Source organism: Rhincodon typus, chromosome 7 (assembly GCF_021869965.1).
Source record: "Rhincodon typus isolate 14 chromosome 7, sRhiTyp1.1, whole genome shotgun sequence".
NCBI classification, from domain to species: Eukaryota; Metazoa; Chordata; class Chondrichthyes; order Orectolobiformes; family Rhincodontidae; genus Rhincodon; species Rhincodon typus.
Window position 1 is genome coordinate 49,911,789 of NC_063338.1, and position 13,916 is coordinate 49,925,704.

A 13,916-nucleotide genomic window follows, 5' to 3' on the forward strand; every position below is an offset into this window, starting at 1 on the left:
ATTGGCGATTGAACAAAATCAAATATGCTAAATTGAACATATTTAAGAGACAGTTGCACCATGGGAAGGCCAATGAATTAAAAAAACTACCTCTCACTATGGTATGCTTCTGTAGTACAATCAAAATTATTTAGGGGTCATAATCCTAGGCAGCTATGTTATATGAAAGACTGCAAAGACAGCCATTCTCTTGTGGTATCGTCTGCCTTAAATCAAAATTGCTGCACAGAAGAATCTAATAAATAAAGGAACTGTACAATGTCCTCACAAGGCAATTGTTTAAAAATGTCCAAAGTTCCAATTGATGTAACTTTGTTATAGATAAAAAGTTATTTGTGCAGAATGACTTGTCAATAATTACACCCAATCAATAATGTAACTATTATCATAGAAACTGCAAAAATTTAAAATGAACTGAAAATAAAAATTGACAACATATTCATTTGTGGGAATTTATTATGAAAAAATAATTTGCATCAGGAAGAGACAACTATCGGCTTACTAATCTGATCGCTAACAGTGCTGTGACCATGCAGGTGGAGACCCAGAATCAAAGCATTTGTCAAGGAACTGGAAGAGATTAAAATATTTAATGCGTAACAGTGAGGCCGCATTAAATAGAATATTTGTGTTGCAGTATACTGTGAATGTTACAAATTAAACATAAAAAGAGTGGACTGTGCAAATTTGTCAAAATTTCCAAATTGCCAGAAATTTTTGGAAATGTTCTGTCGAAATAAAATGAATGAATTGAAATGGAATTGACTGGACCCCAACACAATGATCATTTGATGAGCATATTTGATGTAACGGGTGTGCCAGCATTTTAGGAGTACACACGAGGGGAGCTTTGACCAAAATGACGATATGCACATTATCTTTATTTGCCAGAAAATTTGCAGGAAATCAAACACTTTCACAAATTACTTAGAAGCAATCCCATATCTGTTCAAACTCATGAAAAATATCTGCATGGTGCCCTTTGGTCAACCATGACAAAACTGACATCACAAACTAAATCTCGTGTAAAGCAGAACAGTTCAGACATCACACGGAGAAACTAACCAGTACAGATATGCGATAAATATTTGCTCAATAATTATGTTTTGCTTTAAACATGAAACAAAAGGTCTTATCCCTGAAGCACTCTGAAAGTGCATATTGTTCAATCTTCATTGCTCAATCAATGCTTTCTCTGAAAGTGGACCTTTAATCAGGATTCTGCTTACACCACTGTTTGAATCACATTTGGCTCATACATTTGGCATGCTATGCCAAATCACCTACCTGTTCCAAAAGGTTGCACACCTCTACTTACAGCTCTTCTAATCTGCAATATCTTACAACAGATGAACTTACTTTGCAACTCTTCATCTTCTGCAAAAGTTGGATTATCCATTAGATATTGCTGTGCCTCTGACCACGTGGTGCAGTATGTTACATTAGCCATGTTGTCAAGGATATTTTTCAGCGCTTGGGTATTTCTCTTTCTTAGTTGCCTTGCTTGTTCCTGAAATCAAGGAAAGGTAAACAGAAGCACAGAAAGTATGATCAAAAACATAAAACCAACATTAAACAGCCTATTCTTGTTTAATGACTTCTTAAATAATCAAACCTTTTCTTTTTTGGCCAAGAAAAACAAAACATCTTCATAGATCTCCTGTCGATCCCGCTCAGGAACTGCTGTCCACACTTCTGTCTCTCCAAACATCTGTTCAGCTTTCCTGGTGGAATGTCCCAAAAGGATTTTTTAATGCATAAATATGACAAAAAAAAAATTAATATAACTTCCTCATGGTTCAATGATTTTCAGTGACTAGCTATGCAGTATGTGTCAGGGAGGTTCTATGTTCAACCTTTGGCTTATGCTGAACTAGCCAATGTCAGTCAAACCTGTCATAAGATGCATTACACTTAATCTTTGCCCCTTCGCTAACCCAGGCGTACTGTCAGCCTGAGTAATCATATTTGGTTAATAGAAGAGTAACTCCAATACACAAGGCTGTGGGCAAATTTGGGCTTAGGGATGGTGTTCGCTAGGGTCAAATAATGGTCTCTCTCTCTCTCATGTGTGCATGTAACATTTCAACCACGACCACTAAGAATAACCAGTACCCATGGATCTGTACCCTATATTTAAGGAACAATACATGAGAAAAGAACAGAAGAAAAATCAAGAGTGCTGGGAGGAAAATATCCAAAGTTTAAAAGAACACAATAGCCCAAAGACTGGTGTGACAGGACAACAGATGGTCAGTATTTTCTACAGCTGCAAGGTTGAAATGGAAAATGTGTTGTGGCCTCTTTAGAGCATCTAGAATTTGACTAAACAGGGTATGCAACTATACATATTCAGAGCCAATCGGATTTCAGTATTGTTAAATTAATGTGAAAACTGGAGAAGTAAACAAATTAGAATGGGTAAATTCGTTGTAAAATTGGGTGTAGAAAGAGGAGGAAAGTAATACTGAATTACTAGAGAAGGTGACAGAATAAACATCGAATGAATTTGGCTCCATGCTCCAACAGTTCACTTTCAGCAAAGAGGGAGCTTTGCTGGTATCAATTAACACCTATATTGTCAAGAAATGGGTACACGAAATTGAAAATTATTTGACTTAAATGCTGGCCTTGTCAGCAATACTCACATTCCATGAAATATTTATTAGATAAATATTTTTAAGATTCTTGAAAATTAACATGATTCAAAAATGCAGCATTGTGGCATTCAGCATATAATTAAAGTTCATGTATTAAAAATCAATGTCTAATACAGTAGAAGAAAATCCTCATTAAAATATTGTGAAAATATTCTACATGCACACGTACATTTCATCCAAACTTCCATATTTTCTGGAGAGAGAGACTCACTGTAGCCTCTCTTCCCCTCCACCTTCCCACACTCATACTGTAATCTGCCCATCTCCCTCACCCGGCTTGCAAATTTTAACTCAGCAAACAATTCTGTGGTTTTTATTCTTGCTGGATAAACAAGTCAACCACCTTCACATTTTCCTTTCCAGTACACAAATTTAGTGATGTCGTGCTTTTGACTTGACAAATCAATAAATAACAGTCTAGATAATTCACTCTGCGCCAAAGTTGTAAATCCCCAGTCTTCACTTGCATCCACTAATAACAGTTTTCAAATCTTCCAGGCCAGAAGAGTTCAGCATCAGGTTTGGGCTCCACTGCTTCTCCCTCAAGCCCAGACTACTCCAAAATTTCTCAAACTCAAAAATGAATAATTGACCATGAAGCTGTCATTACAAATTAAGAATAATAAAAACCTTCTTTGTACAAGATTACAAAACAGAACTTATACAGAAGAACCTTTTTCAGTTTAGGAGATCAGTATTTTGGGAATAGAATCAAACTAAGATTACCATTAAACTCACAATTGTTAAATTGTTCACATAGTCCTGATAGAAGTAACTGTACCTGTATCTGGTAGTAGATGTCATTTTCTCATGGTTTTCAAGAAATCGCTGAAAGTTTTCTTTTGCTTCTTTATAGCGGAGTCTGGCTTCTTCCTTTTCCTCTTTTTCGGTTTGTATTTTATACGCATTGAATGCTTGCTTCTTTTCACTAAGTTTTGGTAATGCACTGCATAGTTCAAAGAATATGGTTAATTACAATTGGCAAACATTGGTGAAGTAATTGAAGTACAAAAAAACCAATGAATTTAGCAAGCCAGTTCACCAAGATTGCAAAATAATTGCAAAGCACACTTCATAATTTTCTCCCATTAGCATTAAAATAGTGATTCCTACCGCCAAAATTGTAAAGCATCTCTTGTTTAAAAATTAATAAATTGGCAAAGGTTTTGATAACGGAGACCAGGACACATTTTGGTGCATAAAAGCTCTTAGAGAGAAGAGAACAAATGAGTTGAGGTGCTGTTGTGCCCTGCATGTGAAGGTTTGTAGCCTTTTCTCTGAAAACATCCAACAGTAATACCAAGACGATGGATGATTCGTGTTGTTTATGACACTCTTCCATCAAAATTTTGACAGTAGATTTTGTCCATGACATTTGGCACATCAAATACCATTCCTGCCTGGTTTAGTAATCTCTGTATTCTCTATTAATATGCTTAAGTCATCAGTACCAGGCAAGGCATCCAGAAAGGAAAGCACTCTTAATTACAGCCATGAGTGTTTAATGATTGTAGAGTCAACTGGCAGAGACCGTCCTATTAAAATGGTCATGGGATCACAATCTGGTATAAATAATACTCATTATGATTGATGCAGGAAGCATGCCATTTGGTGCTGTTCGCTAATTTATATGATTGTTGCATGGGAGCAGGGCTAAATGTTAGCACTATTTAAAGCCAACCTGTACCTGCTTGGAGCAGACTCTGGAACTATTTGTGGAAGAGAATTAAGCAAGAAGAAGAAATTATGAGGTAACAGAAGAGAAAACGTACTCCAAAGTTCTCCAATGCAAAGCTAGATGCATTGGTGAAGGAGGCATGCAGGAGGAAGGAGATGCAAAATCCAGAGGAATCAAAAAGACCCCCCAGACAAATTGTGCCAAATCAATGGGAGCAGATAGGCAGTGGTCAATGTCAGCAGTCAAGCTCCAAAGTGCTCAATATACTGCCACAGGTTCAAATACCTCACACAAATAAATTTATCTTCCCACACAATATCACACTAACTGCACATACTGTACAATGCAAATTTCCATAACTCACTGACCAATAACCGCAATAGATCGCAGCTCACTGATAAAGATTTCCTTCTATCTTGCAGGGCAAGGTCACTCATAACCAGAGGCAGCAGTAAGCAACCTCCAGGGAAAAGACATAACTGCATGTACATGTACCAATGGAAGTCCTTATAAGTTAAGGCTACTGAAGATGACAATATCCTTCTAATTAATCCTCATTCCCACCATCCTATTCCCATCTTCCCACAACCTCTTTAGATTTACAAGCTGCAAAATATGCAATTGCGTACCCCTTTCTCCTACCCTTCCATTACCAACCCATTTGCAATTCTCATTTAAGATATCCAAGAATTGTAAACTGGTCAGCTCCAGTAGAAAGGCAACGGGGAAAAACAGCAGGAAAGCAGAACTGAATAGAAATACAGGTTCTCATTCTGACACTTATAGCAACTAGCTCAGATACTGACACCGCATGCCTTTGAGAGGCTAGCAAAAGAACACGGGGACATAAGAAATTAGAGCAGGATAGGCCATACACTTTCTTTGGCTTGCTCTACAGTTCAGTAAGAACATGTTGATCTTCAACCTTAACTGTCCATCCTGATTGATCCCACAACTTGATAGAGTCCAAAAATGTACCAACTTCATTAGTCAGCAGCCCAGTTAGAAAGGGGTCATGTTGGTTGTCTGCTCCTTTCCTCTTCCTCATACTACTCAGCTGGTCACTATGAAGCTGGCAGCAAGGATTAGATCACATGGGAAGGTTGTGCAGCACAGTGCAGTCCAATCTTCTTTGCAGCCGTGGGCAATGCAGCCACTGACTTCTGAGTTTGGTGGCAGCAAATGACAGATTCCAGTGAGGAGAAAGTCTCGAAAAGGAAAGAAATCTGAAATCTTAACACAATGATCAGATGGGAAATTTGCTCCCTGAATTTCCTGGGTGGAAATGGCTTCTTGGTGAGAGTACCTCTCTCCTCTTTCTCCTCCTTCCAGCAGCATATCCGGCCCAGGGTCACTCCTGCTTATTCTCCCTGTCACGTTATAGTTCAAGAGTTATAGAGTGTCAATGATGACACCTATGTCTAAGAAGTAGTAGTTTGTGCAGAATCCTTGAAGTCAGGTCAAAGTTCTTCAGCTCCTGTTAAATGACACCCTGCAGTCTTTGGAAAATCTGAAAAACTCTAGAAACCACAAGAGTTCCCATAAAAGCAGCAAAGATCAGCAGAAATCAATCAGAAACAAAACTTGCCACTCAGCAGATAACTGTTCTAACAGCAGGAACCCTTGCAGCCATGCCATCCTTAAAAACCCGTTGTGCACCTAGATGAACCGTGGAATTCTGAAATTTACCTGCTCAATCAAGGACAAAGTTTGAACATGTCTAAGAAGTGGAAAGATGACAGTGCAATTCTCTGACAGGGACAGAATTCTGGTGGATTGGGTGAGTCCTCTTCTTGGATGAAGAGAGGAGGATGTTACATCATTAGGCCTTGCAAGCCTGGTCTGAGGTTGCCATGAGTTTGTGCCATCTCCAGGGCATAGAGGAATGCCAGCAATGTAGAAAGTTACCTATCCACTCCACCAGCTAAGGGACACACTCTTCTCCCCACCACCTCACACTTATTCCATTGCTGCTACTGCATCTATCTCCCACCAGGTCTCATGCCCTGCCGCTTTCATGCAACACCTTCCCAGACTGGCTTCCTCCTACCCAACCTCACACGCCAATAACCCTGCATGCCCTCTGTACTGCCTCCTAAGTCCTTCAGTACACCTCATCAACTTTCCCCCACATGCACCAAGAACAGCTGTGCCACCCAGTGTCACCTCACTCATTGTCTGTCTTTTTCTCACACAGGAGAAGACAGACCATATCTGAGCAGAGTCATACAGGTGGAGAAGTGTCCTCCCCCACTACGAGAAGAGAATCCTAGCCCTCATAAAAGAGCACCAAAACATCCAAGTCCACCAAATGAGCAAGTACCAAGTTTGTTCCATAGCAACTATGACATTAACCCCACAGTCACTCTTAATCATTGCACACTATTTCTAATCACTGGCTGTGGCATAGCCACTCTTTTTTGTCTGAAAGGTTCCAGTAACCTCCCCATGATTCCTGTGGAGAAACACCTGCCCCTCCCAGAAGCTTGGGGCAGTGACATTCGGAGGACTGATGAAGACTAGGCACCCACTAAGCCCCAAACCGGAGGGGACCCAGTGGCAATGGCAATCAGGGATTTCATCAAAATGTCTCGGGCAGACCAGCAGCTGCAGACAGGTATATGGAACGGAAGGTGCATCAGTGCAGCAAATTCTGCAACCATCCAGCTGCCTCATTGCACAGGCTGACAGCATTTTGGGTAACCAAAGAACACATTACAGCTCTTAATTATTGCAGACCTAGAACAGAGACTACTGAATATACACACTGGAGAACGCAGCCCAACAGCAATATCATTCGGACATTAAGGGTCATTGGTAATATTTGGAGTGCATTGACCTCTATTAGCTGGAAAAAGACCAGATATGGGAGAAAAGCAACAAATATATACCAGCTGGTACAGGTAATGCATAGCTTTTTCCAGAGTTTGTTCTTGGAAGCTATAAAACCCTAGAACATACTGACTGCATCCAGGTGGGGAACAAAACTCCATGCAAAACAAAGATTTTCTTCCATGTCTGAGGCCTCTAAAGTCCTACACTGTACAATAATCAATCAGTGCAGAAAGACAATTTATGCTAGCAGGACCTCCAACTGAGCAAAATGCAGAAATGTCAATTTTAACCCCCTTGCAAGCAGGATCTGTGCGCGCATAACTATATCAAAATCATTAGTGCATTGCAGGTAGCACAGGACAGAGATCTCAGGAGTTCAAAGTTATGTCCATATTATTTTCTCTTGACATCTTTTTGTTGAGCTTTTTAAAAAAATTTCCACTGCAAGAGCGATATAGCTTTGCTTTCATTTAGTTACATTCTTTTTTAAAACAAAGGTAGATAATTCCTTAAGGTTTATGTTGAGCAAAGGGTCACAAAAGATTAAACAGAAAAGTCTTGAAACTTACCTATACCTAGGATCATTTATAATCATTTTCATTGCTTGTTCCCATGAGGCATTTGACTGGACACCCTAAAGTAACAGATAACATGCAGGATTAAACGCAAATTCTTTCCCCAAGTGGCAAGTCTGACCAAAAACAAGTTCAATTGGAATAAAAATTTAGTTCCTACCAAAGACATTACTTTTAGCCTATAATCTTACCCTCTCCCAACTGCTTGCTATGGTATAATTACAAATTGGAAAAAAACAACACAAACAACAGAATCTATTCATCCAGTTTTAGGCCATCCATGAAGCGAATCCTAGCCACATCCTCAGATTCAAGTGCCTGGTCAGCAACGTCCACATTCGATGAACGACTGAATGAGAAAAAACCTACAAACCCTCTGTCACAGCTGAATATATTGTACATTTCATACCCTGCTTCTCTCACATCTTAACTGCTTGCTCCAGGTTTTTTTATTCTCAATTGTATGTTGTTTAAATTCTAACATGTCCTCCTATTTGTTCAGCTGAACTTTCTCATAACCATGAGGAATATCAGAAACCTTGACTGATGTGTCCCATTTTCTGACAGGAAATGCATCACTCCTGCTATCTGCTCTCCTTCTCTGGTACCAGGGCCCCAAATACTCCTTCCAGATGTGACAGCAAATCACTTATACTTCCTCTAAGCTAGTATTCTGTATTCTTACTCATGGTGTATTATCCTCTTCAGTGTGTTGGGTTGGGAATCAAAGGAAACACATCTAAGATAACTGACAAAGAAACTTGTGGAGTGGACAGGAAATGATGAGTTTTTTTTAAATATTGCAAGTTCTGATCAGAATGCACTGTTTGCAAAGGTAGTGGAAGCAGATTTAGTGATAACTTTCAGAAGAAAATTGCATAAATACGTGAAATATTTGTAGATCTTTGGGAAATCTCTGCTTTATTTTCTAAAAATTTGGAAATGTTGCAGAAATCTAATATGCAATAAAGTGATCAAATTTCCATTTCTCAGTAAATACCTTTTCCTTCAGTAGCTCTTTAAATGCATGTTTTGCCTCCTCTTTTGTGTTCCAGGTATAGGTCTTCCTCACTGGTTCTTTTTTCACTTCCTCCTCCTTTTTTGGAATATCACTATGAGAAAAAGTTAAAAGAAATTGAAACAAAACACTCAGATTAGTTGTTAATAATTTTTGAAGCATGGTGGAATTATCTCAAATAATTATTTTTATTAAACATTTCACATTAATATTTATAAACTGAACAAAAAAGCTTTATATTAAAAATAGAAATCAAACCAGCCATTGAGATAACATCAGGCGTATGAATGAATTCAAAAAATTAAATGGAAAGTTAACTTGGAGCATAAATATAAAGATTTTTGATTTCAATCATGTTTTTAAAACAATTCACTAAAAATGTTAGACAATTCAGCTACATTTTTGTCATGTGGAGCAAATTAAAACATACTTTTCTTGGATCTCTTGCTTTGTTACTTCTTCTACTGGCTGAGAAATGATCTCTACAGGTTCGGGTTCAGACTGCTCAACAGCTGTTGTTTGTTCCTTTTCATGATCTTCAGTGGTTGTAATTTCATTCTCAGTAACCTCCACTGGGGTGGTCGTTGTTGCCTCTTGAACAGAAGTTGACACAGTGGACAGAGAAGCTTCCTTAACACTGTTCAAATTGTGAAATGTAGATTAAAATCCATGAAATAAATATACGTTTTGATTTTGTGCACCTTTTACAGATCAATTCAATTACTGAATTGTTGCTGAAAGCTGATGCTTTACAATTACAGAACTTTTAATGACAAAATACTTTCAAATAACTTCCTTTCATTGCTAAAGCTGCCATGTACTGACTCATAGTCATATACAAGTGGACAAACCAAAAATACATCAAATTTCAGCATTCAATTATCCCTAACTAAAATCCCTAACTCAATTCCTGAGACATTCTGAGTCTGAATGACTGCCTAGTATGGTAGCACAGAATTAAATGCATTGTAGTATTACAGCAGAATCACAATGAATCAAAAGCGGATACTGAGAGATTCCAGCCGTGCCAAAGTTGTCAGTCATTCCCGCTGACTGGATGGCAAATTCAATACAATGACAGCCATGATAAGCCAAAGTTCAGCAAATCCAATATCATCAGTCTGGAACTTTTGCAAGCTTGTCATAAAATCACTGTTGGAATACATATCTGTATTTATGGACTGAGACACAAATGGGAAGATGTGGAGTTACAATGTAATGATGGAATACAATGTAAATAAATGTGAAGTTATACATTTTGGTAGGAGTAACAGTAAAAAGGATTATTACTTAAATGGTAAAAAGTTGCAGCATGCTGCTATGCAGAGGGACCTGGGTGTCCTTGTGTATGAATCATAGAAGGTAGGTCTGCAGGTACAACAAGTAATTAGGAAGGCAAATGGAATTTTGTCCTTCTTTGCTAAAGGGATTGGAATTAAAAGCAGAGAGGTTATCTTGCAGCTGTACAAGGTGCTGGTGAGGCCACACCTGGAGTACTGTGTGCAGTTTTGGTCTCCTTACTTGAGAAAAGATGTATTGGCACTGGAGGGGGTGCAAAGGAGGTTCACGAGGTTGATTCCGGAGTTGAGGGGGTTGGCTTATGAGGAGAGACGGAGTAGATTGGGATTATATTCATTGGAATTCAGAAGATTGAGGAGGGATCTGAAAGAAACATATAAAATTATGAAAGGAATAGATAAGATAGAAGTAGAGAGGATGTTTCCACTGGCAGGTGAAGCTAGGACAAGAGGGCATAGCCTCAAGATTAGAGGGAGCAGATTTAGGACTGAATTGAGAAGGAACTTCTTCACCCAGAGGGTTGTTAATCTATGGAATTCCTTGCCCAGTGAAGTAGTTGACGCCACTTCAGTAAACGTTTCTAAAAAAAAAGTAGATTTTTTTTGAACAATAAAGGAATTAAGGGATACGGTGAGAACGCAGGTAAGTGGATCTGAGTCCACGAAAAGATCAGCCATGATCTTATTGAATGGCGGAGCAGGCTCGCAGGGCCAGACGGCCTACTCCTGCTCCTAGTTCTTATGTTCTTGAGTTGCTCGGTCATGTTTTAGATTAAAAAGGGTTTACTTTGTGACTTGTTGGAAAATGAAATCAACAGATGGAATTTTACCTACAGTTAATAGAAAGTGACGTGACTTTGAATAAAGGTTTTTAAGCTGGTAAAATATGGGATTTATGGCTCTTATTAGCTGGAAAACCTGTTTTTGATTATCTTATAGGCCCTGAAAAAGTGGAATCGTGGCCACTTTCCAGAGACTCGTATCCATCTTGGTTCCGATCCAAACTGAGGATCAGCTATTGGTTTGGGCCAACATCAATTACCTTTCATCAACAGGAAACCCAGTGGACTCGTGAGAAGCCATCATATTCTCTCCTTTGTTTTTCCAACCCGTGGTCTGTTGGGGAACATTTTCCCTACTAATGGCCTTTACGAAAAAAAAACTCCTCTCTGCAGAGACTATTATCCTTTTGTGTTGTGCTCAGTGTATCAGTGTTTGAGTTTATAGTTTACAATTCTAATTCCAGACTATGTCTGAATGCTAAGGTATGTTATATGGAGGTCACTAAAGCAGCCTGGTGAAAGTCTCTTTTATTCTTAGAAAATAGAGCAAGGGAGAAACAACTGACCATTCTGATGATTGAAGACTCAACACATTTACAACACTGGTACAACTGGCATAGTTGAGCTTGATTATCAGTACATTGCTCTGGTTGGTTGTTTGGGGTGGTATTATGACTATACTGGAAGCAGAGGGAGGGGACAAAACAAAAACACCAAATCATGGATCTCTGGACAAGCCATCATTTGATTTCAAGATCATCATGTGAAAGTACATTCAAGCACGACTAACCCTATGAGAAAGTTAAAAATGCTGCTGAATGGAGAGAAAGAGAAATTAATAAAGCAAGTGGAAAACTGTGGCACAAAGCAGATAAAAGGTTTGGGAGATTCCACCTTAAGTTTTTCAAACATTTTGAATATAAGGCAAACATCTTGGAACACTAAATCATGGATGCTGGAGATCTGAAACACACAAAAACAAAGTGCTGGAGAAACTTAGCAGGTCTAGGAGCATCTGTCAACAGCAAAAAGAAGAAGTTAACACTGGGATTTGTGACCCATTGTCAGAACACTGACACATCTTGGAACAGTCTGACAAACTGGCATTCTCTCAGGTAAGGCAGAAGATGAGACTGGCTGGCTATCCCAATGTTGAAAGAGCTCTGTGAATGTGTTTTAAGGAAAGTTAAACAGAATGCTTCCAGCTCCAAGGCAATCCTGCAGAAATTGGAGTTGCCATGCTGGGCTGGGCCACAAGGAGCTAACCTGTAGCAATGGATGACTGGATTGATTCAAGGCATGGAATTGTCTTAAGCATGGTTAGTGGTGAGGATGCAGCAGTTACAGCAGTAATGACACATGATTAGCTGCAAAACGATCTCTGTGCGCTGAGCGAGTAAACAACGAGAAATTTTATTAAAACATCGATGAAACCGGACAGCTTTACCACTTTTTTTGTCAGATCATACACTGATCTTTAAAAGGTGGAAATGATGGAAGATTGTGTCACTGCTAATGATCTGGACCTATGCAGGTGGCACCAAAAAGCTTTCACTTCTTATGGTAGAACTTCCAAGAAGCCACATTGCTATGCAACAGTCAAGACACTATTTTGAAAGAAGCTTACAAGATCAGCTCCAGCATTTTTTCAGGTGTGGATCAAGAAAGTGAGAGAAAAAAAATACCAATGCAAAAAATGAAGATTATACTACAGAAAATTTCCTGTTGCACCATGACCATTGAGCAAAAGAAAAAGTTGACATTCTTGTCTTCCAACACCACGCAAAGCTCCAGCCAGTGATTCAGGGTTTATTAGGAACCTAGATCCCGCTACCAATGGCAGTTGATCTCTTAGGTCATCTATGCCACGGATAAGCAGCAATACAACACAAATGCTCTGGAGGCCATATTCATAACCAAGGTGGTGTGTAAGATGGAAACAACTGCACCCACCATAATAGACACAAACATGTTATAAGTACGCAAAGGAGGAGAATGGTGAGGCCAACCAACAGATGACAAGGCTCTTTTCAATTGCATGCAGGAGGTCGACATAGAAATTATATCAAGGTGAATTACACCGTACTCTGCACAACAGAACTAACTGCATCTACAACTGGCTCATCAGTATGTTCTTCAGTTGGGGAGCTCAAGAACCCCAAAGGGTCTGATGAATGCATGCCTGCTCACCCACCAGTTTCCTTAGCTGAAACCACAAAAGGCAGCGGAGGCACTCTAGGTTTTGCACTGGAGCTCAAAAAAAAATGCAAAACACACTCAACTGCACTGACAACATGGCAAACTATATCATACTCGCCCAACGACAGCACAGTAAACAGAAACGGATTACCAAATTTTCCAGATCCAACTCCCAACATTTTTCAATGCCTTTTAACGACACAAGGTCAGGACATTAAGGACTGAAGATATGAAAGCTTGTACTTAGGCAAATCAAGTTACATAAGGGTCTTCTCATTTACATTGAAGACATTTGTGGGCATATCTCCCGCAATTTGATCGCAATTTCACTTTACAAATCAACAAATATTACATTTATAGCTCATTTGTAGCTTAAAGGCGTTTTGAAAACATTAAGAATATAAGAAATAAGAACAGGAGCAGGCTATAAAGACCTAGCACATACTGTGCCACTCACTATGATTGTGACTGATCTTCTATGTTCAACACAAAAATTGATTTTTCCATTCATAGGGTGTGAATGTTACTGGCTACAGAGAAGGTTGTGGTGAGCTACCTTCTCAAACCACTGCAGTCCTTAAGGTGTAGGGAGGCCCACACTGCTTTTTGGGAGTGCTCACAATGTCACATTTGATAACTACATTTTTTTCCCATTATACTAGGTTCCTGAAAAATTGTCAGCAAGACTTTGAAAATTACTACTTACTCTTTCTGATCACCTAACTTTATCTAATTACCATTTGGACTGCTTGCGGAAAATGTTAGCTGTCTTTTCTTTTAGTGAAAATAATAAAAATGAGACTTTACTTGAATTGACAAAAGCAACTTGAATTGAAAGAAGCAACTTGAATTGAAAGAAGCAACTTGAATT

The 13,916-nt window shown here is 39.0% G+C and overlaps 1 protein-coding gene across 2 annotated transcripts in view; it reads right to left on the reverse strand.

Annotated features, from left to right (window-relative positions):
• The window catches only part of prpf40a (PRP40 pre-mRNA processing factor 40 homolog A), a 45,872-nt gene that overhangs the window by 22,609 nt on the left and 9,347 nt on the right, over positions 1-13,916 (reverse strand). For both annotated transcript variants that reach the window (XM_048598576.1, XM_048598575.1), the window contains 6 exons: positions 9,197-9,403; positions 8,749-8,860; positions 7,743-7,807; positions 3,442-3,606; positions 1,616-1,724; positions 1,360-1,510 (listed from right to left, as the gene is read on the reverse strand). In XM_048598576.1, coding sequence (XP_048454533.1) covers positions 1,360-1,510; positions 1,616-1,724; positions 3,442-3,606; positions 7,743-7,807; positions 8,749-8,860; positions 9,197-9,403 — 809 coding nt within the window. The remainder of the gene's footprint in view (positions 1-1,359; positions 1,511-1,615; positions 1,725-3,441; positions 3,607-7,742; positions 7,808-8,748; positions 8,861-9,196; positions 9,404-13,916) is intronic.